This window comes from Alternaria postmessia, assembly GCF_024291825.1.
Source record: "Alternaria postmessia strain BMP 2775 chromosome Unknown scaffold_147, whole genome shotgun sequence".
Lineage (NCBI taxonomy): Eukaryota > Fungi > Ascomycota > Dothideomycetes > Pleosporales > Pleosporaceae > Alternaria > Alternaria postmessia.
The window spans coordinates 21,333-48,200 of NW_026260220.1; the positions used below are offsets into that span (position 1 = coordinate 21,333).

The following is a 26,868-nucleotide window of genomic DNA, read 5'->3' on the forward strand; positions in this document are numbered from 1 at the left end:
TGTAGTTGTACAATTGCGCAGTTGAAACAACGCGTTTTTTCGTTATTTACAACATCTACCTTTACCTGTAGCAACAACCTCAACACTATAGATATATACAGTAATATTAGGCCTACAATCGTCTCTACTACGCCTAGCAAGCGATAGTAGAGGTGTATAATAGCTACTGTATTTGTACTTGCTGGTGCTACAGTGTGTCGCCCACGGTCGCCCGAAGCAGGCAGCCGTCAGCGACACACTGTAGTATTAGGAGATTTTTTTTTGCTGTATTTGAATCGCGGCAGTAATAGCTCTATCGTAAGGTTTTTTTGTATATATATATGTATATACAGCGTTGTTAGGAATTTTTTTTGTATATTAGTTGCTGACCTCAACACCAAAAAAGTATCGTGTGATCGCTGCTACGGCAAACCCAACAACCTCACGCGTAGGCCTTAGCCAATTAAGCCAATCAAGCCAAACAATCAAGCTAGCTTACAGCAGCTTGGCTTAATTAATTTGTACCTCTACTCCAGCTTGGCTTGATTGATTAGCCAGCTTGATGCGCCAGCTTAATAGCGATCAAGCTGGCTTGATTGTTGACAAGTCTGGTGCATGAGAGGTGACATTTTTGACCAAGTTACAACGATTGACCTTCTAGCAATAGTCTACATGGACAACGACCAGGAAGCGAAGGCAATCGAGTGCCTCGACCGAGCTTACCTCATGCTGCTTGAGCAACATGTAGAGGGAGTTCATACCCAACAGCTATCGGCTTTCAACATGGCACGAGTCGAAATTCTGACGGACAAAGTTTCTGCTCTTGTTAATCTGGGGCGAGCGGAGGAGGCCTTACAGATATTCAACGAAGCAAGAAGAGTCCAGGCCCTCCAGAGCAAAGAACCGTTCGATGGCTATATGCTAGACGACATAGCGTCGTTCGAGGATGAAGAAAATGCATCGAAGCTGATGGAGGTCCTTAAGAGTTGGACTGATAAGGAGCGGAACACTTGGTTTGCCTATTGTTTCGAAGATGAGGTGCAGGATGATTCTGTGATTAGTGTGCAAAGAGCAGCGAAGCTGACTGGACAGACTAACCTGCTACTCGAATGGCTGACTGCTTCTGCCAGGGACCTTCCGCCGCAGAGCCTTCATCTATTCAATCTCCGGGGGGCAATTGCATACATCTATTATCCAGTCCTCGGGGATATCGACAGGGGCAAATCGCTGCGGCAGGAAATTCTGGCTATGAAAACGAAACCGGATCCTGAATTCGAAGAAACCATGAACGAGACAAAGACCCAACACCAGTTGCAGCTCGCAAACATCCTTTTCTATGAATTTCAGATGACCCCCGATCCACTTCGAAAGGAAACCATCATGGAGACCCTGAGAGCACTGCCGAGTGCTCATGGCGACAATTACGACGAGCGGGAATCCCATGTCGGTATGCTCTATGCAAACATGCTCCGAGTTATAGGCCCTGCCAAAGACTATCAGAAACACATGGATGAGCTCTTCAAGAATTGCATCGATGGCCTTGAAGACAGTGTTTCCTGGAACGACTCGCCAAGTCTGCGACTACTAGCCAAGGTATTAGCATCATTGGATAGTCTCCAACGAGATGCGATGATTGCTATCAGTGCTCAATTCTCCATCTTGGATCGCGCAATACATGAGGACAATGCAGACGATATAGCATCTGAAAGTTCGGAGGGTTTGGTCAACACGGGCGTTGCTGAGGCAGATTGCGATCAAGCGACTGCAGGGGAAGAAGAAAACCCTACAGCAAGCGACGAGACGTCAGAAAACAACCAGAGAGATAAGTTGTCTGGAGTTGATGAGGCAGAGTATTCCGATCGTAAAATAGGGGAAGTGCTTGACCACTTGGGAGTTGCGGATCGACCAGAGCCGACGATAGAGGAGCCTGCCAAGCTTGACGAAGACCTTAGACAAGGGGCTATAGGCTGTGATGGGGAATGCGGCATGGAGACATTGTCGTCGTGGACTCAACCGCTCTATTACTGCATGCTGTGTCCCAACACAGACATATGCGAAGGTTGCTATTTCAAGCGCATGAAGCAAACAAAAGGAGAGATCGAAGAACCGTGGCTAAGCTTCTGTGGCGCGAACCATCACTACATCAAAGGCCCTATGAAGGACTGGAAGGGTATCAAGAATGGTGTGATCAGAGTCGGCGAAGAGGAGATCGCGTTTAAGGAATGGCTTCGGGGTCTGAAGGAGGAGCGATGGCAGAAAGCTTGGGAGATCTTCTGGACAAGGCAAAGTTGGTTGAAGGATATCGGAGTCGAGGAATGAGGTAAAGACTGTCATGATACTTATGTGTTCATGGACCTTGCGTGTCAGCCTTTGCATGGTTAACTATGTCTCGGATGCGGGCGGAGTTATCGATTGGTCAACTGCGTCACCATAGCCCCACAAAACCGCACGTGATAGTGGGGACTACCCGTACCCATCTCTATGAACCGCTTGACAATGTCTGCTTCAAGATACAGAGACACCATTCCACTGTATCTAGACCATGTCGAGAATAGGATTGCTATCTATTCTGTTACTTTCACCTTCTACATCAATATCTGCTTTAACTGTGTTAAGTAGTCTATGAATCGTCGTCCCGCTTTCACTGCGAGTCGTCGACAAAATGGCGTTCGACCGAGATTGACCTCGCTCTCTGGTCTACTCATCCTTCTGTACAGCAACGGTCTCATGACGGCCAATCAATTGTTGCGGCCACCTGTCCAAGAATTGACCCCACTAAGCTGCGCCGCATTGTGGCATGAGCCACTTTACACACATGAAGAAGCTGATATGTATTAAGGCAATTCCTGTCACGAGGAGAGGCCTAGTGTTATCGAATCAATGCATACCAGCTCCTTCATACCCCGCAAAGGCCTAGCCTACAAGCAAGATGACCTGTTCGAAGGCTTTGACGTGGCTAACGATGGAGCGATACGTAGAAGACTTCCGTAACGGCACGTGTTCAAGTACCAGCGAGTCGCTATAGAAAGAGCTTCTTTTCACTTTAGACAGCTCTTTTCCATCCTCTCTATTCTCTCTATTCTCTCCATCCTCTCCATCCTCTCTATTTTCACCTGATTCACGATCACGCCGCATTCCACTTCTCATTCCAAAGTCCTTGATACAACCTAGCGCTCTCACTATCTCCCATCAAGTGTCCAGGTGTGTAATAGATACAATGCCCCCTACTTAGAGTAGTCCACGACACATAAACACGTCTCTTCCTCCTTCTCTATGCTGACTTAGCTTCACCAAGACACCCATCGATATGGTCGCCCACACCACTATCCTCACCACAATCATTGGCTTCAGCCTCCTGGCTGTGCCAGGAGTCGCTGCTCCAGCAGCCCTCGTTGCGCCCTCCGCTGCTGCTGTAGCAGCTGGCGAGCGGCTCGGCGGCATCGACATGCCTCGGGCCTGTAGGGATCAGTACAATACCGGAGCCATAGATCTCCGGGTAGGAGACACATGCAATGACTGGCGTTGTGGCGTTCAATACTATCCCTTTGTTCTCGACGTGAACACTCCTGCGGCGTGCACGAGGCAGTATGGTCCCGGTGTTTATGCTTGGTGCTCTGGTGGATGGGACAAGTGGTCTTGCTATAGGGCATGAACGGAAATGTAACAAATCACATGCAATTGAACGCCATAAAACAATTTCCCAACAAGCAACCGTCGGCAGATGTAGACTACGAGAACTTCCCGAACGCCGTCTTGGCCGAGATTCGTCTTGCTTGATTGGTTATGTTGATCTCGACAAGTAGACCAATGTCGCAAAGCTGGCCAGGCCTTGGTCGACAGAGCGTGATGTCCATCGATCGAATCATTATGACTGACGCGAGCGTGCCTTTGATATCGCGCTACTTGCATGTTACGGAATCTCGGCCAGGAGTGAGCTATTTGCACGATGGAGATATAAGTGTATGATAGTATTAGGATTGTTTACGTGCTATGCTTTCGGCATCCTACCCATCGTAGGTCACGGACCCGACACCTCAGGCGTTCAGTACTTTCTTTCGATGCTTGGTTTCACCCAATGCGCTCCCTCTTCGCATGTTCTCTCGAAGCTTTGAGTTTGTATCTTCGTGATATCCCAACCACTGATATACTTTCTATCTTCTGGGTCGTGATGGCCATCTGGCTGTTTCGCATTACCAATATACAAAGCCTTCGCGTAATAGCAGTGCCGTCCATGCCAAGTGTACTGCATACAATCGTTGTGTTGAAAACACCCGGTTCTGCAAGCATCGAGACTCGTGTGGACAGTGGAATTATCAGGCAGCTGAAAGCCTGCGTCGAATGCTGCATCCCAGTTCTCGCGCTGAGAGAAGTTGCCGTGAAACGAGAAAAGTAGATCACGATAGAGCACGGGGTGCTCACTTGCTGATCTTCGTTCGTTCTCCCAGGACCAAAGGTCTTTATAGAGGAACGGGTGAGTCTTGTGTAGGCTGATGACAGGTTCGCACCAGTAGTCTTTGCCAAACGGGATGTTTTCGAGCCGATGAGGGCTGAACATGGGCCATAGTCCACCGATACTTATTCCAGCTTTGTCGTGCAGAGCCCATCCCAGTATACTGTCGCCACAGCAGTCGGCTCTGATGTCTTCCATGTATTCGATAGCGAGCCGAGGACCCTTGAGGCCGATGCTGTTGCTTGGACGATCCACCAGTCGGTGCGCAGCGGCCGTGGAGAGTATGAAGCCTGCGCCTCCGTATGCAAACCACACCTGCCCTTCGTTCTCAGGATCTGGTCCAGATTGGTACTTTCTGCCAGGCGATGGCGATCCGAAGTAGTAAGGCACTGAGCTATTGTAGTTCTCTAAAAGACGGAAGACGTTGTCCCAGAACATGTACGTATCGCTTTCAAGAAACACGTACCACTCGGCCGCATTGTTGCGCTCAATCGCCTTCTCCACTTCCGGCAAGAACTTGTACTTGTCGATCACCCAGCCTTTATGACCCTGCTGCAGCTTCCTGCCCTCCTGGCTTGCATTTTTTTGCGCCTCGTAGACGACGTAATCCTCAGGCTTCAAGTACGTGTTCGGCGGCAGATTCGCGAGAGTGTCGATAGCTTGGTGGTCACGACCGTAGGTGTGGTTCCCGTCTGAAACGATCAAGATGTTGGAGATGCATTTTATGACCGTCGAAAGCTGCGCATCAGTCCGCGACACATCGTCTGCTGCTCCAGTTTTTAGGACGACCTGAATCTTCGAGAGAAGGTGCACTGGAAAGAGAGCGCATTCGTCTGCGACGCCGCTCTGCTGGCCAACACTTTCTCTAGTCTTGAACTGGGTCTTCGTGTCCCATGTCCAGAAGTCAGGTTCACTGTCGGTTTGCGACTCAGAGCCATGCGCTGTCGACACGAAAGGCTTGGGGTGGAAAGCTTGTTTCCCCAGGATATCGCTTGGTAAGGTTTCGACATAAGTCCAGTTGAACAGGACGAAAATATTAATACAGATGGCTATGCCAACCAAAGCGCATAGTAAATGGAGCCATTTGTGAGGGTTCCAGGGAGTTTTAGCTGAACACCCGATCGTGCGCCCGTTCGTAGAATGACTGGAACTACGCGGGAAGCGGCGCGAGCTCGCTAGCATGTTGAGATGTGGGCGCAAGTGTGACGTCGAGGTACTACGTCATGTTCAGTTCGTCGAGCAGGTTCCGAAGAACGCCTTCAGCAAGAAGGTGAGTGTCGGTCGACGAGCGCAGCGTCGACAAACTCCCGAAAAGATGGCAGCGTGCACAAGATTGTTCGTGAAACAATTGACTGCGGGAGGAAGAAACATTAGGCGCGCTTCCTCTTGGGTGGTTGCCTTATGTGATACCCCTTGCAGCAAACCGTGGCGCAAGGCAGCAGTTAGCGAGGATTCTCCATCCTCGTTTGCTAGCAACGATGCCGCTACCCGCGCCAATGATCTGATCTGTGGAGCTGAGAGCGTCCCACAAATCCGAAGGGGTTTGCTCGAGGTGAACGCTGAATTGACCAAAAGAGCAGCTAATGTCGCTTTCAGATATTATCATTGCCTAGCGGGTGTCGCGACAGTGATGAGATTTGTGCTTTGACGTGCTGAATGATTGTAACAGCGTCCAACATAACGAGGGACAGAAAACGGCTCTACGTGGAAAAGGGCGATAATCTGTGGCCAAACAACATCAATTAACGCGAGGGTAGAGGTTCGTCGCATTCAGCACTAAAGCGTTCCCAAAGAAATGGTTGGCGGAGCGGAACGTGTGCCATTCCAAGCTAGCGTCGGGAGTCATCACGTGTACAGATGCTGGGTCGGTTTGCTGTGGGGCTTCGACCGCCAGTCCACCACTCTCCGACACCGCCGAGCACACTATCAGGAGTCAGCGACACCAGTTCTGTCGTTCGTATACATACTCGCTGGTTATGCAGTTGTGACCAGGAAGCTGCTAGACGTTAGCAGTCCTTCGTTTCCCCTATGTCTTTTAGTCAACGATCGAGGCCGGCCTGCGACGAAGGGCTACACCACCTCACGTCCCTAGGTTTTGTTGATTGAAGCTCACGATGCCGAAGAGCGCTTTCACGGATCCGCCCACCGTACGGAGACTCACGAACAAGCGAATAACAAACCGATCGACCACCTCAGGCCGGGCTTTAGAAAAGCTACCCTCCCAACAGCCGCATAGGAATGTCCTATTACTGGCGCGCACACCTCCACGATTCGCGAAGCTGTCACTCCATCGTTTCCCGATGAAACACTTAGCATGTGGCAGCTGGTTGATTGGAACAATGTGATCGAGCGACAAGATCGCACGTAGCAAAACGCGACTGCGGTCGACGTTCAAGCAGATCGGGATGCGAAGTACAACTGTAGTTGCTAGGTGATAACGCATTCGGAATGATGCACGTAAGCTTGCCAGAGACAGGTCCAGTATGGTAAGCGACTCGCCGTGTGGGACTGCGCTCGCAATCTTGTTTTGCTGTCGTTATGGACCATGTAGCTTTTGCATCGACCCATTCAATCCATGCCGCATGCAGCCTTCGTCCGACATGCCCTTGATATGGCTCAGTCCATGCATTTCAGTCATCATTATTCGACGGCATGTAGTCCTTTATCATAAGTGAGGAGGGAAGCTACTATTGTTTTCCAGAGACAGCTCTGATCAGTGTCGACTAGCCCGTGCCATTTCAAGCTAGCGTCAGGCGTCAGCATGTGTAATAGAGGCGGGGCATAAGTCCTGCCATCATGCTTCGACCTACACACTTCCCAGTTATCGACGCTACCCAATGTGCCATACCGAGCTAGCGACTGCAGCTTCAATTGTGGTCTAGCTAGAAGCCTGTGCTTCTTTCATGGACCGCCTCTCATCTTCCAATCTCCCCATCCTCTCTGTTCCAGGACATCGTCATAAGTGCTACGAACTACGGTCCTTGATACTCCACTCAATATTGCGATCTCATCGGTCAACACCCAGAGTGCTGAGGGGTAGTTGTTAAAGGCATTGAACAAGCCGCGCTCGAATCTCAACATAACAACGATCTTCGGCTCACTGGGCTAGGACCTGCAACCGAAGCATGAATGGAACAGATGGACGTATATGTTATCGCTGTTCTGCAATCAGCTGGGAGAAATTACGGCCAGAAGTCACTGAAAGGGTCTTCGTCTGTGCTATCACGGAAAGCGTCCAAGAGTTGAAGCGGTCGTCCTGTCCCACTTGTCGCGTGCTTGGGGTTGCTGTCGATCATCGCCGACTCACCAAACTGGAGTTTGCAAGTGCCGTGAATCAAAGCCGGTCGATTAAATTGGAGACGACACCAGATTCGACGAGATCTAATCTGCATCTAGTATACTCACGCGGGCTGTTCTCTCTGAAAGATAACAGCCATATGCTTCACGCTTTCCCGTCGCCTTTGAAGCTTTGCGATAGAGATGATCCATATCTACTTGACTTACAGGCTGACGCTCCCAATCGCGTCGATTTCGAGCTCGCAAAGCTTTGGATGGCAGATTGTGGAACGCACGAGAAATGCAATATTCCACCAAAGTCAGATATAGATAATTTGAAAGTGATTGACTGCCATCAAAGGAGGATCATATCGGCTCCGGAGAAGTGTAAATTCGTTGCACTCTCCTATGTTTGGGGCTCGTCGATGTTGGAAGACTGTACGCAGTTTCCCAACCTACCAAGTCTGCTTCCTCGCACGGTGGAGGACAGTATAGAAGCTACTACCTTGCTGGGTTTTCAGTATCTATGGGTCGACCGATATGTGAGTTCTACATGATATTGCTTTGAGAAGGTGGCTAACTTAACAGTGTATCAATCAGGGAGACCACAACATTCAACAACAGCAAATCAACCAGATGGGACTCATCTACTCTTCAGCCCAAATAACTCTGGTCGCAGCATTCGGTTCAGACGCCAATGCTGGTCTGCCAGGAGTTACACGTTGCCGCCAGCGTCGGGAGCTTATAATGCATGCTGTGACCGACCGTTCACGGCTAGTCATACAACCATGGCGTACTAATAAGGGCCCACGCGCACTTATCGCAGAATCAACGTGGTTTTCAAGAGCGTGGACCTTCCAGGAAGGTTATCTCTCCCGAAGGCGGATGTACTTTCTAGAGAATGCGGACGTATGCATCTGCGATGAAGATCCTGGAGTGAACATGATAGGAGCGCTCACAGATCAACTTGCTGCGTCTCTGCCGAATTCTGCCGAAACACAGAACCGAGTGGGAGCAATCATGCGTGAATATACGCGACGCCAACTCACCTATGACTCAGACGCGCTCAACGCTATTCTTGGTGCCCTTGGAACCCTAGAGAGGACTGATCATATCTGGGGTGTGAGTCTTGCACAGGGAGAGAATATACGAAGCTATAATGCACTTGAGATAGGTATGGCTTTAGATTGGGAGCACCTACTGCCATGTTCACGACGCAAAGGCTTCCCAAGCTGGTCACCCCTCGGTTGGCGTGGTACTGTCAATCATTGCACTTTTGTCCCAACGGTTTCATCAACCTGCTCGGTCGAGCTCTGGTACGACGGAGATTTCAAACCACCTTGCAAAGCCTTTGGCAGGCTAGCCGAACGTTCAAATGATCCACTAGAGGATTCGAAACTCCTCAAACTGACGACCACCGTGCTGAGGCTAGATCTGGAGCACCTGGATGACGGCCCCACAAACACAGCCGGCTTATATGTCAAGGTTCCGTATAGTAAAAAAATTGACCTATTCGTGCGTCCATCATGGGACGTCGACTATAAGAGCAAAAGGAGTCTTAAGAAGGCTAGAATTCGATTACCATGTGTCGTTATCCTGCGATGCCCGGATAACTCACGTCTTGAGAGAGGCACGCAAGAAGGCAAACGTATCTTGGAAGAAAGATCGTTGTTGTTCATCCTGCAGAATCATGGTAGTCACTATGGGGGTATTGGACGTTTCTCTATGCAGAACCATAAACGAGGCAGCGTGTTCGCCCGTGATAAGCAAGGCAGGCCCGTGTATCTTACATTTCCCTATGACACTGATCTCCATAGATATCGCGACGCTACATGCTGGATGGAAAACGGTGTGAGGGAGACATTCCTCTTAGGCTAGTACGATCATAGTGGCCACAAAGCGACGCAGTCGTAGAACGTATTGATCGGGAAACAATTTGGAAATCTCGCTTCTTTCACTGCTGCCGATCGTTCAAGAATAAGAAGAGATAAGGAACTCGCTGCGGATGATGACAAAAAGTACCGTACAGCGATTATCGAGCACAAAGAGGATATTTGCGGATCATGCACCACCGATGGAAGACAGGCTTGACGATCTGTACTGAGCAGAGAAGACCACCAAGTCAAAAGTTGCCCATGAAGAATAACATCTAGCGGTCGGCTTGGTCGTGCTGGGATGATCAGGAAACTGGGCGAACCAGTCATAGCAGCGAAACCCTTTTGCTGTCCTTCATGGTGATCATGGAGAAGGACCAGGCTGTCTTGGAATCTTTGGCATCCATTGTATACACACCCACCCGTCCTAATACCCTACCATCCTGACATCTCAACTTACAACATCGCAACAACTGTCGACACAATCCCACCTATTGATTCAGGTCATCTCAGATTTTCAGTCTGCCCTGTACCTTTGGTTCATTACCTTCAGATTATAGATCGATGTCATTCGAAAAATTGCACTAGGTGTCATAGTTTTGGGGGCCAGATCATGCGGATCAACCCTGTCTCCGCTCTCATAAGCGACTCGCGGCGCGGGAGCGCGTCGGCGATCCTGCTCTGCTGTCATTGTGACGCATGCGGCTTTTGTATCAACTCATCTAATTCGTGAGGCAGACAGTGTCTGTTCGACACTATCCATTGTATGACCTTATCCTAGTTCTTGAGGGTCACAGCCTTGCTTGGTGTCGCTTGACCCGTGCCAGATAAGGCTAGCATCAGGCGACAGCACGTGCAAAAAGGTAGGTAAGCCTTTCGCGATCATTTAACACGCAAACCCTGTTCCTCTCAAGGTTACCGCGGTCACCGGCGATCCTAGCGTTGAATCCACCTACCTGCGCGCTGTGGACTGTCTTGACCTCGTTTCTTCAGTGAATCTCACACTACCACATCGCATGCGCCCGCGAGCCTCGGCGCTACGGCAGCCTCGCCTCTCGACAGTCGAACTCGGTGCGCTGGATTGGATCGCGTCAGCAGATGAATGCCATCACCCCAATCTGAATCGAGGAACGCTTCGCACATGTGTTGGATCGTTCCAAACGTGTGCCAGCATTATTTCTTGGTCTAACTAGGTTGCGTCCAGAAGTCATGAGGGCTTGATTGGGAACTTTAAACTCCCGCATTCCTTGGTCCACCAACGGCTCAACTGGTCACTAGTAATCACACTGCGACTCTACCCTCGCTGCGCGACTTGAAGTCTCTCTGGCTCAAACCTCACACGGCTCTTTCTGAAGTGGCATCCAAGCGTCATACGTCTTACCGCACCTGTCAGATACAGCCACGAGTTACATCGTCCGTACGGGGTTATTTCCACCTCAGAACGCGAAGAATAGCCTATCAATGGCTTCACGTCGGATTCCCTATCTTGATACATTGATGTTGAGGAAGCAAGTTCTGGATGATCGGACTGAAGGATCCAAGCAACGCAAAGCAAATTCAATCGCGCGAGGCATAGGACATGGGATCTCACAAGGCGCAAGAGATGCAATTGCGCGAGGGATGCAAGAGGTGAAAGGAAACCTTGCACGGCTGCGACCCCACTCGGACGTGGTGTGTAGCGATCTATGCGAACGTTGCTCCAAAATACCGTGGGTTGAACTCGTCACCGCGTGGGATGAGGTGAAATTTGAGTTGATTGGAATGACGAAGCCACTAGAAGAATTGCAAGTCTCTGCCTGCCCAAGTTGTCGAATCTTTGGCTCCAACCTCCCAAGTTTCGATGTCACCTTCTTGAGTATGAAAGATCGATACTACCTTCGATTTAGAGACAAACACGACAAGTATTGGTATCCATCATCTTTGAGGATCATGCACAAAGAAAATCCGTCTCTTCTTGACAGATCCTCAGCTTTCGTCGATAAAAGAGGATATGTCAATGCACTAGAAATGAAGGGGAGAATTGAGGATTGCATAAATAATCACAAACAGTGTAGACCGCAGCCATGCGATAGTTTGAGAGATCTGAAAGTCATCGATTGCTACGAGCGGACTGTCGTCTTGGCTCCAGAGAGCTGTCGATCCGTTGCACTCTCCTATGTGTGGGGTCGACCTACACAGGAGGCAGAATCGATTGATAGACCACAGTTTCCAATGCTCTTAGATGTACTCCCTCGCACCGTAGAGGACAGTATCGTAACAACCATTGCGCTTGGCTTCCGATACCTATGGGTGGATAGATACGTACGTTCCTGAAATGCTTAATGAGCGCAAGCTGATCAAACAGTGTATTGACCAACATAACGCCGACGACCAAAGTCACCAAATCAGTCAGATGGGGGCCATATATTCTTCAGCCCAGGTTACGCTTATTGCAGCGGCCGGCACAGATGCCAATTTTGGTCTACCAGGAATCAGCAGAGAGTTCAGCTATCCAGAATCGTGTTCCGTCACCAAGAATCTATATCTGGTCAACGCCTCTCAGTCAGTCACACGATCGGTTTCAGCATCCACCTGGTACTCTCGAGCATGGACGTTGCAGGAAGGTTACCTCTCGAAAAGGCGACTGTTCTTTGTAGAACACGGGATAGATTACATTTGCGATGAAGACCTTCAAGATGAGGACCTGAGAGGCGGCTTGATTGCAAGTGAACTTGCTGCCTCGCTACCTAGTAAGATGAATGCTTGGGATCGTGCAAATCACATGATGCGCCAGTTCGCAGGACGAAGTCTTACATACGAAGAGGATGCTCTCAACGCTATCATCGGCGCGCTAGGAACTCTCGAAGGTGTTGATCATACAGAGGGGGTAACTATCCAAAGGTCGAACTCTTCCGAGACATCTAGTACGTACATGGCTCTGAACTGGTGTCACGATCTGCCCTGTTCCCGGCGTAAAGGGTTTCCCAGTTGGTCGCCTCTTGGCTGGAGAGGGCAGATTGACTATCTCGACTACCAAACCACGATCTCATCCGGCTGCTCGCTCGAAGTCTGGCACGACGGACGATTTAGGCATGTTTCCGACGCTTTCGGAAAATTATCAGAAGACCACCGCGCACCTAGACCAACAGAAGAGAGATTCCTAAGACTCAACACTACTGTGGTGATGCTAGATTTCGAATATCTCGACCACGAATCTGATATACCCACTGGATTATATGTGAAGGTTTCGTATGCCTCCAACCTCGACCTCTTTGTTCTGCCGTTTTGGGATGCAGACGATATGCTACAGGGCAGTATACAGCTGCCTTGTGCTGTTGCCGTGCGACGCAGGACACTTACTCAAAAGACTTGAAGATGCGAGCAAGAGTCACAAATACTCATCATGCGACAGCACAGCACACATTACGAGCGCGTTGGATGTTTCAATTTGCATTGGTCCCATCGCCCTATCTATGCCCGAGAGAAGCAAGGCCGGATCTTTCCCCTGGACTTCACCTACGGTAACCCGCTTCTGGAATATGGTGACGGTACCTTCTGGAAGAGAAATAGCGAAGAACGCACTTTTCTTCTTGGCTAGATTGACCTTGCAATTCCTCACGAAGCTTCAGTCTACCTGGTAGAGCATGGGCGTATACAGACATGCAATGAAACCAAAGTTTGTATCTGCACCACCAAGAGCGGTAGAAACGTGAAGACTGAAGTTGTATACATCGCGTGCTAGAGAGTAAGATGGAAGGGCAATAACGAAGAAATATTCATATTTCTAATAGCCTCCTATATCTTCGTTTATCTTATACCTTCGCTCTGCCAGTTGCAGATCATAGATCAATGTACTTCAACGAATTACATTGCGTGTCCGAGGCGATTGGCTTGCCGTTAAACGCAATCTTGAGATGTCCCTCCCACGTACCCCCATGGTCCATCTTGAAGCACGCCGAGTCGTACCCATTCTCCTGCATCCACTTGAGCTCGCGCTCCACAGCGTTCTCAATCGTCTTCGTCTCCGAGGTAGTGTCGCATTTCGGGCCAGACGTGGTCGCGTAGTATTGCCAAGCAGCGCCATCAACATTTCCTGAAATCACCGAGCAGCTATTGACATCGGATTGGCCTTTGATGTATACAGCAAGGTAGTTGGCGATGGAAACGATGGCGAGAGTGGCGGTCGCGCCTTGACTGACGAAGCCGGCTGCAAGTTCAATGTCTCGGCGAGCCTCTAGGGGAGCAGCGATATCGCTGCCGAGTCCGTATCTGAAGCTTTCTGATCAGCGAGGTGCAATAACCAATATACGTTGTTGGAAGAGCGACAACTTACTCCTCGCCACTGCTATGCCGCTTCTCGTAATCACCGATGGCGAGTGCCTCGGCGGTTCCGAGCAAGCAGAGGATGTGAACGAGCTGGAAGCGCATCGTGAATAAGTGAATTGTATTGGAACAAGAGTCTTGACGAAGATTTCTACAATCGCGTGATATATGGGTTGGGAAGAACTATTGATCTTGCTGGAGAAACGCTTTCAGATGCTTCAATTGTCTTATGTAAGTAGATAGATACAACACAAGACCTACATAAGGCCCGCGGTCTACCTCCCCTTCTCAGACAGTTCAAACTTTCGACGACGATTATGCCTTGTTGATCTGAGCCTAATAGGGCCTCCAAAGGACTGGTGGCCTTGAGAAAGAGTCAAGAAGGTGGTTTTGATAGACGGCGACGTGAATCCATGTAGTAGAGTCGATTCGACAAACCGGCAGTGATGGATGCTGGGCGCCTAAAGAATGATGAGTGAACACGATCAAGTGTTACAGTACAAAACTAAGCGCCAGCCACAAAGCTTATGCCGATCCATGAGGTTTTGGTCCAAGAGTCGGAGAGTCGGTCGGAGTAAGAGCATGGGTAGTATACGGACCGAAGACGGAACGCCTTGTACTCACAGCCCCGTGCGGCTATTAAAACAAACCAAGAATGAACGCCTAAGCCACACTGATGTAGATGATCGTTGTGGAAAGACGTTAATCTCAAAAGCTTGAAACCTTGTCAAGGCTAGAGTGTCTGAAACAAGGGTGGTAAAGTTGGTTAGGCAGGCTAATTCGGCCCTTTGCACAGACCAGAGATCGAACGCCTGATAGACGGCGAAGTAGAGAACAACAGGACCGATCTAGTATATGCAAGGTATCAGGTACGATTGATTCAGTGTACTGACTTGGAAGACACGCATGTTACGTCTCTCAAGCATGATGCGGCCCTATCGTGAGCCTTGGACATGATTTCCGGCCGATGACCTCGTCAGGCGTACCATGAGAGCGGGCAGTTGAACACCATAGCCTCAGGCGTGCATCGATTCAATCCATACTTGAGTATGAGTTATCTCGATAGTCGGGGCGACTCGAAATATGAAATGTATATATAACCGGTAGCAGACACCCCAGGTTTCGTACAACATCTCCATAACTTTAGCAACCACATTTCTGCTGCGCTCATACAGTTTGTCATAGTTCCACCACCGACCCTGTTTTCCCGCCCATCATGCGTCTCTCCACAATTGCTGCTGCTACCGCGCTATGCCTCAGCTACAGCGCAGTGGCTATCCATCTTCCAGAGCGGGAGGCGCTGCCAGTATTGAGCGAGGAACCTCACGATAGGTACGGCGAAGAAACACCCTCTATCTTCAATTCTTGTGCATTAGAGCTGTACGCCCTCTATCATCACCTACTGACAATTGCTGTAGTGACAGTCTCGACAAACGTCTTACCATCGAAGAACAGGTAGCCATCCTCGGTGCAGGCTCCATGGTGGCGCTCAACGTAAACGCAATTGCCACGTACGTTTCGAACTTGATGAAGGCGCAGAGCGAAGCAAACACCTGCGGCGTGATATCTGGCACAGTTGACGGGTATGTCTTGATCTCTCTCCCATCTCAGACTCATGTCCAAAAACTTCGACACATCCTACTCTTCCTCTCTCTCTATATATTCTTGGATGGGGCTGGCTGCTGACGTGGCTTACCGCCCCCAAGGGTCAACTATCAGTACCATGCGGCAACAACAGGCAAGAACTGCGACACTACAGCGGAAACCAAGACGATGAATGATGCCGTCGCTCGAGCATTGGAATTTATGCAAACTCATAATATCAACCAAGCTTGCTTCAATATGCAGCATGGCGGCACGTGGAGAGGATTACTACAATTGGCAAACAGCAGTGATAGGACAATCATCAACGGCAAATGCGACAGTGTGACATACACATTGACCGTGACGTAAGAAGGAGTTTGATACGGAAACCCAGACCCGATATCGGGCGGATAGATAGATGTAACGATCTCGTTCTCCATCACTCATGGTCTGCGCAATACATGTTACCTTGCAACCTTACTCTCCTTCTCTTGTCTTTTCTTTTTCTCACTTCGCCAAACTGACATTCTATTAGAACGTCCAAGATGATGTCTCTTGAACGTTCTTCGTAAATCTCACTTCCTGGTCGAATAGAGAGGGAGGTAGAAAATGTAGACGAAGAAGTTGGCTTAACGAAGGTGTTTGATCTTGCCGACGAGGAACGATTATCTGTAGATGAGGGGATATGGATGTAGATAGACGGCGAGCCACGTTGCTGAGATGGGAGATGGTGAATATGTTATAGTCGGGACATGTAACAACAATCCTACGTGTGACACGCCAACAGATGAGTATGGTGTGGAGAGCATTACTCAAGTGCGGGTGCTTATCTGCATGTAAGCATGCCGATCGTAGTGTGGGGAACCGAGCCATACCAAGCTTAAAGTTTCCCACAACAGCCCCATGTTCATCTCCATATACCTCCCTGTATATCTATTATCGTTTACCCACATAATCTGATTGAAGATTGATCACGACAACTAGGTCTGATACAGTTGAGATCTTTCGCAATATATTCCGCTAATCACCAGCAAAACTCACGAAACCAGAATCCCCTGCACAAAAATGAAACAAACCACTCCGTAACTGATTTCCGAGATTGGACACATAGCTCCAGCTAGATGAGCGCAAGTTTCTCATTACTACCTGTTTCCGTTCCTGGTCGACCAGTCGAGATTCGAGCCATCTGGATAGTTGGGCAACGATCGGCTGATATACAGAATGCATGTACCTTTTAGACTTGTCTCTTCTTCTGCACTTACCGCAATGTGTGTAGCCTGCTCAGCCGGCAGCAGATCCCCAGATGCCAATCTTTGACATGCACGCCATTTGGACAAGAGAGTGGGTAAATCATGACATTGGCACGCTTCACCGTGCATTCATTCCGGATTGTCGGTAACGTGGGAATGCTTTCTGAAAGTCTCAACGTATCCGACGCTAAGCGTAAACCTTGTTGCACACGTCGATCATGGCGGTGACGCTGAGCTGGTCGCAGTGAAATATCATGGAATATCTAAACAGCACTACAGCTTTGATCCATCCCCCACCTGCAACTTGGTGAAAACAGTCGGCACACTTCCGCCCATCTCCACAAGCGTGCTCTTATTCCGCACCCAAGCCTCCAACCCCTTCTTGCCATTCTCCACACCCACACCACTCTGCTTCCACCCACCCACGCTCATCTCAGCCGGACTCTCACCCCACGTGTTAACCCAGGTGATTCCAGCTTCCAGTTGAGCAATGACTTTATGCGCGAGATTAAGATCCTTGGTGAAGACACCTGCCGCGAGACCCACATCGGTGGCGTTTGCACGCTCGACGACTTCCTCCACAGTCTTGTACGTGAGGATAGACATGACGGGGCCGAAAATCTCTTCGCGCACAATCTTCATGTCGTCGGTGCAGTTTGTGAAGACGGTGGGTTGGACCCAGTAGCCGTTGTGGTAGGCCTTGTCGCTGTGCGAAGAGACCCAAGAAGGTGTTTCTGGACCGCCACAGAGCAGCTTCGCTTTGTCGTTGTCGCGGCCGTGCTTGATGTACTGGATCACCTTGCCGTAGTGTGGCTTGGATACCAAGGGGCCGAAGTTTGTGGCTGGGTCGTGCAGGTCGCCGGGGCGGATGTATTGCATCTTCTCCAGCAACCTCTTCTCGAAGTCGGATTTGATGCTCTCGGGAATGAAGACGCGGGTGCCGTTGGTGCAGACTTGACCTGTGGAGAAGAAGTTGGCGAGCATGGCGCCGTCGACGGCTTGGTCTACGTCGGCGTCGGGGAGGATTACGCAGGCGGACTTGCCGCCTAGCTCCATCGTCACGTACTTCATCTCGCCCGATGCGCTGCCTGCGACTTTCTTGCCGGTCGAGACTTGTCCGGTGAAGCTGACTTTGGCGATGCCAGAGTGCTTGGTGAGGTATGCGCCCACTTCACCGCCACCCTGGACGACATTGAAGACGCCGGGCGGCACACCAGCTTCGGCGTAGATATCCGCCAGAACAGTCGAGTGCAGTGGAGTGAACTCTGACGGTTTGTAGACCATGCAGTTACCTGCCGCCAGACAGGGCGCCGACTTCCATAATGCAATCTGGATAGGGTAGTTCCATGCGCCAATTCCTGCACATACGCCCAGCGAGTTCTTGGTCGTGTAGACCCACGCGTCTGGTCGCAGTTGTGCCGTCTCGCCGTTCATGCCACCGCCTCCAACGAGATTCGCAAAGTACTCGAGCACATCGGCGCCCGTCACCACGTCGACGGTGGACGTCTCGGAGAAGGGCTTGCCCGTGTCGCTGGTTTCGATGCGTGCGAGCTCGTCATTGCGCGCGCGCAGGAGGGAGGCGGCTCGTTGGAGGATGCGCGCGCGCTCGATTGGGGGCGTTGAGGACCAGGAGGGAAAGGCGCGTTGTGCCGAGGCAATGGCAGCGTCGATGCCGGCGTTTGAGGTGGTGTGGATGTTTGCGACAGGCTGGGCGGTCGCGGGGTCGATGGTCTGGAAGGTTGAGGTGGAAGAGACAGACTGGAGCTTGCCGTCGTAGTAGGCTGATCGGGGCGCATATGGGAGAGACATGGTGAGGGTGGCTTGTTGGCGCAATGGATGAGCCAGATATCTGGGTAGGGCGCTTCTGGTGATGATGTGATGCTGCACGAGTCTGGTCACAATGGGCGACATGCACCGGTAGAATCTTTATGCACAGTTGGATCTGCAGTCTGTCAGCCAAGGGCTCAAAGACTGGCGCCGTGATGTAACCTCGACTAACATTTGTATACAGCGATAGCAGTGGGGAAAGCTGTGATGCAGCTGTTGCGCGTCGTTTTCCTTTCACGGCTCTTCAATCCTTCGGAGTGTCGCCGATGAGGTGCGTCAGCTGATAAGAGCAAGGTGCAGAATCAAGATCTGTTTCAGATACGGTGAAAGCTGGACAACCACGACAGGCTCGCTTTCACGCGGAATTGCCTTCTTTCTTGTCGACGCTGGTGTCTGGCATAAAAAAGGTGGTCCGATTGCTGCCGCGCTCACCGCCCGAAAATCGGGGAAGGTGCGGCATGGGCGAGCAGGGATCGCCTGCTCGGAATCTGCAGCCCAGCGGGGTCGTACTAGCGCCAACGCGGCCATCACATCATCGGAGTCTTTTACGACGCCTTTTTTTCTCTTGACCTGGGGTCGCGAGCGACACCACATCGTCGCAACCGTGGCATCGGTCTTCTAGAAGGCATCAATCCATCAATCACGTCCACGCCCTGCGCCCAGCGTACAGTGCAACCATAGTTCGGCTGCTCGCCAATCTTTCCTCGCTTCACTCTCGCAACGTCGCTGACGTACTGGAGCGCCGGTTGAGCACGTGCAAGCGCTTGGTCCAACCGCGCAAACGGGCCTATTTAGTACAGTCTTATCTGGAAGGCCAACTACATATCCTGCAGCGGCCACACGACTCTCAGCCCGTACACCAACCTCCCGTACAGCTCAACTTTTTGCTTGTCCGACCTTCTGCCGACCGCCCGATCGCGACCCCCGGCCCGTCTAGACAACATCGTCCCCAAGAGCGATAGTCCGGTATAGATATATAAGCTTGCCTCTTACGTGACACAACCCTTCTCCAGCAGATTTGTATTCTCGAGTATAGTCTCGCCACCACCCCAAGCCACAACACCCATACGCAACTATACAATGGCTTTCGAGACCGTGACCTCCATCCCCAAGGATGCCGAGTATGACTTTGTCATCGTCGGAGGAGGCACAGCTGGCTGTGTCATTGCCTCGCGACTCACCGAGTACTTGCCCAACAAGAAGGTCCTCTTGATTGAGGCCGGCCCAAGCGACTTCATGGACGACCGTGTATTGCTGCTCAAGGACTGGCTCAACCTCCTTGGAGGCGAGCTCGACTACGACTACGGCACCACCGAACAGCCCAACGGCAACTCTCACATCCGTCACTCACGTGCAAAGGTCCTTGGTGGCTGTTCATCACACAACACTCTCATTTCCTTCAGGCCGTTCGAGTACGACTGCAAGAGGTGGGAGGCTCAAGGCTGCAAGGGCTGGAGCTTCAAGACCTTCATGCGCGTGCTTGACAACCTGCGCAACACTGTTCAGCCCGTGCACGAGAAGCACCGGAACCAGCTCTGCCTCGACTGGATCGACTCGTGCTCAACCGCCATGGATATCCCCGTGATCCACGACTTCAACCACGAAATCAAGACAAAGGGCGCCCTCAAGCCCTCGGTCGGTTTTTTCTCAGTCTCATACAACCCCGACGACGGCCGACGAAGCAGCGCTAGTGTTGCCTACATTCACCCTATCCTCCGTGGCGAGGAGAAGCGCGACAACTTGACTGTCCTCACCAACGCGTGGGTCAGCAAGGTCAACGTCAAGGGCGACAAGGTTACCGGCATCGACATCACATTCCAGTCCGGCGAAAAGCGTACCCTCAACCCCAAGTGCGAGACCATTCTCTGCGCTGGCGCCGTCGATACCCCTCGTCTGATGCTCCTCTCTGGTCTTGGTCCCAAGCAACAGCTCTCCGACCTCGGTATCCCCGTTGTGAAGGATATCCCTGGTGTTGGTGAGAATCTGCTTGACCACCCCGAGAGCATCATCCTTTGGGAGCTCAACAAGCCCGTACCTGCGAACCAGACCACCATGGACTCTGACGCTGGTATCTTCCTCCGCCGCGAGGTCCCCAATGCAGCGGGCGGTGACGGCGACATTGCTGATATCATGATGCACTGCTACCAAATCCCCTTCTGCCTAAACACTGCTCGGTAGGTTCTTTCGAATGCAACCCCCCATCGCCTTTGCATTGAAAACTAACGTGTTCATCAGCATGGGTTACGACTCTCCCATCGATGCCTTCTGCATGACTCCCAACATCCCCCGCCCCCGCTCCCGTGGCCGCATCTACCTCACCTCATCCGACCCCACTGTCAAACCCGCCCTCGACTTCCGCTACTTCACCGACCCCGAAGGCTACGACGCCGCCACCATCGTCGCCGGTCTCAAAGCCGCCCGTGAAATCGCAAAGCAAGCCCCCTTCTCCAACTGGATCAAGCGCGAAGTCGCTCCCGGACCAAATGTCAACACGGACGAGGAGCTATCCGAGTACGGTCGCCGCGTCGCACACACTGTGTACCACCCTGCTGGTACCACCAAGATGGGTGATGTGACCAAGGACGACATGGCCGTTGTGGATCCCGAACTCAAGATTAGAGGTCTGCAAGGTGTCAGAATCGCGGATGCGGGATGTTTCCCTGAGATGCCGACTATCAACCCCATGTTGACTGTCTTGGGTATCGGTGAGCGTGCGGCTGAGCTGATTGCGCAAGAATGGGGCTGGAAGGGTCTGCAGAAGGAGAGGTTGTAAGCGAGCGTAAACACTTGTGCGAGGATGGTAAGATTAGATGTGTAAGTTTCTATACTTGATGAGTGAAACCGCCTATGAAGCGGATAGATGTCCCAATGCGACAAAAATTAGTACCGAATGCAACAGATACCCCCATTTGCAGCTATGTCCATCACAGCAATGACACAAAACACTATTGACCTCTGTGCAATCGACCATCGTGTCTATTCACGAGTACCTCTCTACTGGAGCGAAGAAGACAGTGCTCCGATAGTCTCGCAGAGCAGTTTGTTGATTCTCTCCGCACTCTCTGGCGTTATGATGTGTTCGTTACCCCTAACCACAATCCTAAGCCCGTCTTCAAGTGGGTAGGACACCACAGTAAGAATGCAAGGTACCGAATCGGGATTCTGAAACCAATGGAGTCTAGAGCTGGTGCCTTCAAAGTCGAATTCGGGATGTTCATTCAGGTTCTGGTGCTGGAACACGGAGTCGTACTCTGTATCAGCCGGCCAGTCTGTAGAAGTGCGGACTATTTCATCAAACCCCATCGAGTCTGCTTCACCGAGTGCAATGTACTGTTCTTGAATTGAACGTATTAGTTCAGTCGAAGTTGTCTTTGCATGCAACCGTGCGCGAACTGGGATGATGTTTAGACACGGGCCGACAATCTTGGTGATGGCCGGAATATTAGCATTGCGGCCAGCGACCATGTATCCATAGACGACATCTTCTTCTCCAGTGATTTGTGAGAGAACTTTTGCCCAGGCGGCGCTGACGAGCGAAGCTAGAGTAAGACCGGTCGGGACATGAGGCATGTCGATGATGTTTTCTGTCTGAACCTCAACTGGAGTCATGCCATGTCGAATGCTTGGACCGAGCAACGGGGTGGCTTTGGTCATTCGCGAACCGTGCAGGACATTACGCCAGTGCAGGGCTGAGACTGCGTTTTTGCCCCGAGTATAAGCCAGATAGGTGGAGTGGTTGTGCGCATGCTCCACAGACTTTCCGGAGTAGATGGCAAAAAGTGCTTTCACGAACGACGGGAAACAAACACCGTCATACTGAGCGTGCGTGATGCGAATTGCCAGAAGGTGTTCATTGGAGTTGCCTCGTATCAGCATGAAGGCAGTAGCCAACTCCAGAGGATCCGTGGTCCGACTGTCCTCCAAGCAAACAGTGTCAGCTGCTTCTTCAAGACACATGTCCAGATGAAACTCCGTAAAGGGTACGTGTGGTTTACGAAGGACAGTTTGCCAAAGTACCCCGTCGACGTAAACAAACTTTGTTCGGAGTATGGAGAAGTGTTGGACGAGAGTGGGGATGCTGCGTCGAAGGCGGGAGGCGTCAACGCGCGTCCCCAGATTGAGGAAGAAGTAATTGAACGCCAGGGGTTGAATGTTGACGCCCCGGGAGATGAAAAGATTCTGCATCCATGTCGTTGGAAGGATGTCGATGATGTCGTTTCCATTCATATTGGACGTATGCTCGGGGATGGCGTGAAGAAGATAGTCTCTTTGGGTTGTCGAGAGAACGGAGAACGGCTGAATTGACTTCTGTTCACCTTCGTGTTGAGAAAACTGAGCCACAGTCGCCAGGTTGACGAGCTTAGGGTGCTGGAAGATGTTTGCGATAGTAAGGTGAATCTCTTCCTCGCGCGCTGCAGCGACTATCTTCATAGCAGCAATTGAGTCCCCGCCTAGTTGGAAGAAGCTATCTTCCAGCCCGATACGACTAGCTTCGATTCCAAGCACCCGCGATAGTATGCGCTGTACTTTGAGCTCTGCAGTGCTTAGTTCCCGTTGCAGACCTTCATGGCTGACTTCTGTCTGCGTTCTTGTTCTTTGTATGAGAGTTTTCCGATCTACTTTACCATTCTGGTTGATCGGAAGTTGATTCAACACTTGAATAGATTGCGGAACCATGTATGAAGGTAGCTGAACTTTGACAAGTTCATCCAGTTGCTGTTGGACTTCCTTGACCAGTTGCTGTCGCATTGGCTTGTTGCTCAAGGTCTGTCGTCGACGTTCGGCATGATCGGTTGGAAATGAAAACATCAACCCTGCCTTATCACTCCCACCATTGATTTCACGAGGGTAAAATATAGCATCCAGGCCGCCATGCTGTGAGTATTGTCTGTTCCAGCTGATCTGCACTTGGCAGCCTCCTGCTTTAGCCATCTCGTGAAGGTCAACGGCAGAGAGGCTTGGTATCCCCTTAGCTTGTCGATTTATGTGAGCAGTCCAATCCATGTGGATTGGCTTTCTGGCCTTTCCGTCGCCTAGTGCGCCCAGCAGGCAGTTTCCAAAGAGCGTCTTGCTGTAGGATATGTTGCTCACGGCTAGAGGATTTGTGCTTGAAACATCATTGATGCGCTGCTGGAGAGAGTCATGGTTCAGGCCCTGTTCCTGGAAATCGATCCATTCATTGTCAGGGATAGTTCGAAGTCCTCCGCACGGTGGCTCCCAGGATCGAGAGTAAACGACTGCCGTGTAGCGGTAGGAGCTAAGCTCGTTTGTCGCTCTCATTCTCTTGGGCTGAATCTCCACATGCTGGACCAGATCAGGGAGACGATGTGTCAGTGAAGTAAAGAAGCCAGGATCGACCAACAGCTCTTGTTCGATCTGTTCCATATCCTCAACCAGACGTCGTAGGTCCTCTTGACTAGCTCTTTCGCCAGCCATGAAGAGCGCTCTGGCTGCATAGAATTACCGGCGCAGGGCATAAGAACGAATGTCCCCAAAGAATAACGTTTTGACACCATCGACCTCGAGTAAGTCTCGTACCACGTTGAATAGATATCCTTGGCTGGGAAAGTACTGAACCACAGAGTTCAGAACAACCAAGTCGGCCTGGAGCGGCTGGTCCACTTTGCTGATGTCGGCCGCTGTAGCCTTATACATCTCCACTTTGTTGGCAAGCGAGGGGATTGATCTGGTTGTTTCCGTAACAAAGTCGACTGCCTTTCTTGACGGCTCAAACCCAGTATAGTGTTTCAAACTATCTCCGAGGTTGAACAGGATCATGCCAGATCCTGATCCGATCTCAAGAATGTTTCCCAATTGCCCGCCAACCTTGTCGTGAATCGAATCGATGGTCTCTTCTAACCACTCCTTCATTTCAGTCTTGTCGATGTCGGTGCCATCGTACATTGACGTCCATCCGATGAAATCTTGGCCCACTGTCTCAGACTGGATGCCGATGATCGGAGCATATGTCTCGGTATTGAAGCGGTGTTCCCACGCGTTCACATGCTGTATCTGGTTGTCATAGCTGTTCTGCGCGCCAAGCATCTCGAAGTCTTCTTTGAGTGTGATGTAGCCAAAAAGCCGCTGGTTCTTGTCTTTTCGTTGTTCTGCTACAACGACTGCGTCGCGCACCAACTCATGCCCACGAAGGACAGTCTCAATCTCTCCTAGCTCAACACGGTTACCCCGGATCTTTACTTGCCCATCAATGCGACCAAAGAATTCCATCTCCCCATCTCGAGGCCGCTGGCGGACATAGTCCCCAGTGCGATAAGCTCGCATTGTTTGGTGTCCGATTGTGATAGTCACAAAACGATCAACATTGCGGCTAGGATCGGTATATCCTCTGGCAACACCATCTCCAGTAACAACAAGCTCTCCGACAACTCCAAGTGGCACAAGGTTTTGTTCCGGATCCATCACGTATGCCGCTGAGTTACTGATAGATCGTCCGATAGGCACACCATTGACACAATTCTCATCCTCAGACAGAATATACAGTGTGCTCATGACCGAGTTCTCAGTTGGACCATATGCATTGGCAACGACTTTGTTTCTCACAAGATCTCGTGCCCTGAAGACGTCGTCTATATCAGCTCTGTCTCCTGCTACAAGCAGGGTATCCAAGTTGCCTATTGTATCTGGGGATTCGGCCAGGATGTAATTCAGCAGAGCAGGTGTGATGAAAGCGATACGAATCTGGGATTCTGTGAACGCGCGTAATAAAGCATCCTGGTCTAGCACAGTTGTCGCATCGATACAAACGAGGGTACCTCCATTGAGAAGACATGTGTAGATCTCCCAGGAAGACCCATCGAAAGCAAGATTTGCCATATGAGCCATCGCTCCGGAAGACTTGAAGTGCTCCATCTGATCGTGGTGTGCCAAACGTACTATGCCGCGATGTTCGACCATGACTCCTTTAGGTTGACCAGTAGAGCCAGACGTAAAGAGAATGTAAGCCAGACTAGAGGCAGTAGGTCTGAGAGTAGGATCCAGTTCCCTCCTTGTAAACTTAACATCTCCATCTGCGTCTAAGATATCGACGATGTGGGCGAATTCAACATTTTTGGGTCCAGTATCTGGCAGTGGGATGTTCGGGCCGACCAAGACCAATTTGTTGCCTTCAATGGTCGAGAAGATGGACTCCATCCGTTTTTCGGGCGCCTTGGGGTCGAATGGTAGATAGGCCAAGCCAGCTTTGAGGATGCCAATGAAAGCAACGATTGCTTGACAACAACGATGTGCCAGAACACCGACTGCTGTTTCAGGGGCAAATGACTTCGTCGCTAGGAACTTTGCTAGCTTTTCTGATTGTGAATCTAGCTGTGCGTAGGTCAGGTCTGTTGATGTATCCTTGACAGCCACCCTTGAAGGGTGCATAGCGGCTTGCTGGCGGAAGACGTCGACGATGCTGGAATCTCGAGAATAGGCTGTCTGGTTCATGCGGAGGAGCCCCATTTGGTCGAGTTGACTGTGGGCCTCAATGGTCATGAGCGGCACTACGGCGATCTGTGTCTCTGGCTTGTCGAGACAGTTGTCGAGGATGCTGGTGAAGGCAGATGCTAGGGAGTGTATAGTCTCGGGGACAAACAGCTCCTCAGCGAAATATACATAGCCTTGCAGACCATGTTGTTCCTGGAAGAAATGGACTTCAAGATCGAAACGTGAAGTAGCTGGGCCTTCTATGGCTTCTGTCTCGACGCCCTCAAACGTAAGCTTCCCTATGTCTTGCTGTGAGTGGACGGCGAAGGCGACCTGCGCGAGAGGGTTGCGGGAAGAGTCTCTGTCCCCTTGCAATGCCGAAACGATACTTTCAAAAGGTACATCCTGGTTGGCAAGGGAATCTATTACTGTCTTGTAGGTATGTTGCAATAGCTCTTCGAAGGTGTCATCCTGAATCTTCATTCGGATGCACTGGATATTGACGAAAAACCCAATCAGGTCTCCAATCTCTGGGCGACTTCTGTTCGCATTAGGGACTGCGATAGTTGCATCATCTTGTTTGGTCAAACGATAGTGTGTGGCTCTGAATACAGCGAGGAGGACGACAAATGGAGTCACTCCACGTTCCCTAGCGAAGTTTTGCAGCCTGTGATAGAGCTGGTGGCTGATGTTCAGTCTGTGCGTTCCCGCTTTACCAGACAGAGTCGTCGGCCGTGGTTTGTCGTAGAGGAATTCTGCTGGCCGACTTCCGTCTAATCAGAGTTGCTATCAGTCAATCAGTCAGTTGTCAGTTCATCTTTGCGGTTCAAACTGTCAGTCTGGAGGTAGTGAACTGACCTGATTGACTGCCAAGACATTTTTTAGAATCGCGAACTGAGAC

The 26,868-nt window shown here is 50.9% G+C and overlaps 6 protein-coding genes across 6 annotated transcripts; 2 read left to right on the top strand and 4 right to left on the bottom strand.

Annotated features, from left to right (window-relative positions):
• Positions 1 to 651: 651 nt before the first annotated feature.
• J4E82_010854 (uncharacterized protein) lies at positions 652 to 2,298 on the top strand (the record flags this gene model as incomplete). The annotated part of the gene is made up of 1 exon (XM_051737064.1): positions 652 to 2,298. One exon carries the CDS (start codon positions 652 to 654, stop codon positions 2,296 to 2,298), a length of 1,647 nt encoding a protein of 548 aa, XP_051583181.1.
• A 1,723-nt stretch (positions 2,299 to 4,021) lies between these two features.
• On the bottom strand, positions 4,022 to 5,654 carry J4E82_010855 (uncharacterized protein; the record flags this gene model as incomplete). The annotated part of the gene is made up of 2 exons (XM_051737065.1): positions 4,022 to 5,420; positions 5,647 to 5,654. 2 exons carry the CDS (start codon positions 5,652 to 5,654, stop codon positions 4,022 to 4,024), a joined length of 1,407 nt encoding a protein of 468 aa, XP_051583182.1.
• A 7,743-nt stretch (positions 5,655 to 13,397) lies between these two features.
• J4E82_010856 (uncharacterized protein) lies at positions 13,398 to 13,986 on the bottom strand (the record flags this gene model as incomplete). The annotated part of the gene is made up of 2 exons (XM_051737066.1): positions 13,398 to 13,833; positions 13,892 to 13,986. 2 exons carry the CDS (start codon positions 13,984 to 13,986, stop codon positions 13,398 to 13,400), a joined length of 531 nt encoding a protein of 176 aa, XP_051583183.1.
• Positions 13,987 to 16,988: 3,002 nt separating this feature from the next.
• Positions 16,989 to 18,524, bottom strand: J4E82_010857 (uncharacterized protein; the record flags this gene model as incomplete). The annotated part of the gene is made up of 1 exon (XM_051737067.1): positions 16,989 to 18,524. The coding sequence occupies one exon, from the start codon at positions 18,522 to 18,524 to the stop codon at positions 16,989 to 16,991; it is 1,536 nt and encodes a 511-aa protein (XP_051583184.1).
• A 1,098-nt stretch (positions 18,525 to 19,622) lies between these two features.
• Positions 19,623 to 21,315, top strand: J4E82_010858 (uncharacterized protein; the record flags this gene model as incomplete). The annotated part of the gene is made up of 2 exons (XM_051737068.1): positions 19,623 to 20,716; positions 20,778 to 21,315. The coding sequence occupies 2 exons, from the start codon at positions 19,623 to 19,625 to the stop codon at positions 21,313 to 21,315; spliced, it is 1,632 nt and encodes a 543-aa protein (XP_051583185.1).
• A 221-nt stretch (positions 21,316 to 21,536) lies between these two features.
• On the bottom strand, positions 21,537 to 26,450 carry J4E82_010859 (NRPS protein; the record flags this gene model as incomplete). The annotated part of the gene is given in 2 exon segments (XM_051737069.1): positions 21,537 to 23,988; positions 24,007 to 26,450. 2 exon segments carry the CDS (start codon positions 26,448 to 26,450, stop codon positions 21,537 to 21,539), a joined length of 4,896 nt encoding a protein of 1,631 aa, XP_051583186.1.
• Between the last annotated feature and the right edge of the window lie 418 nt (positions 26,451 to 26,868).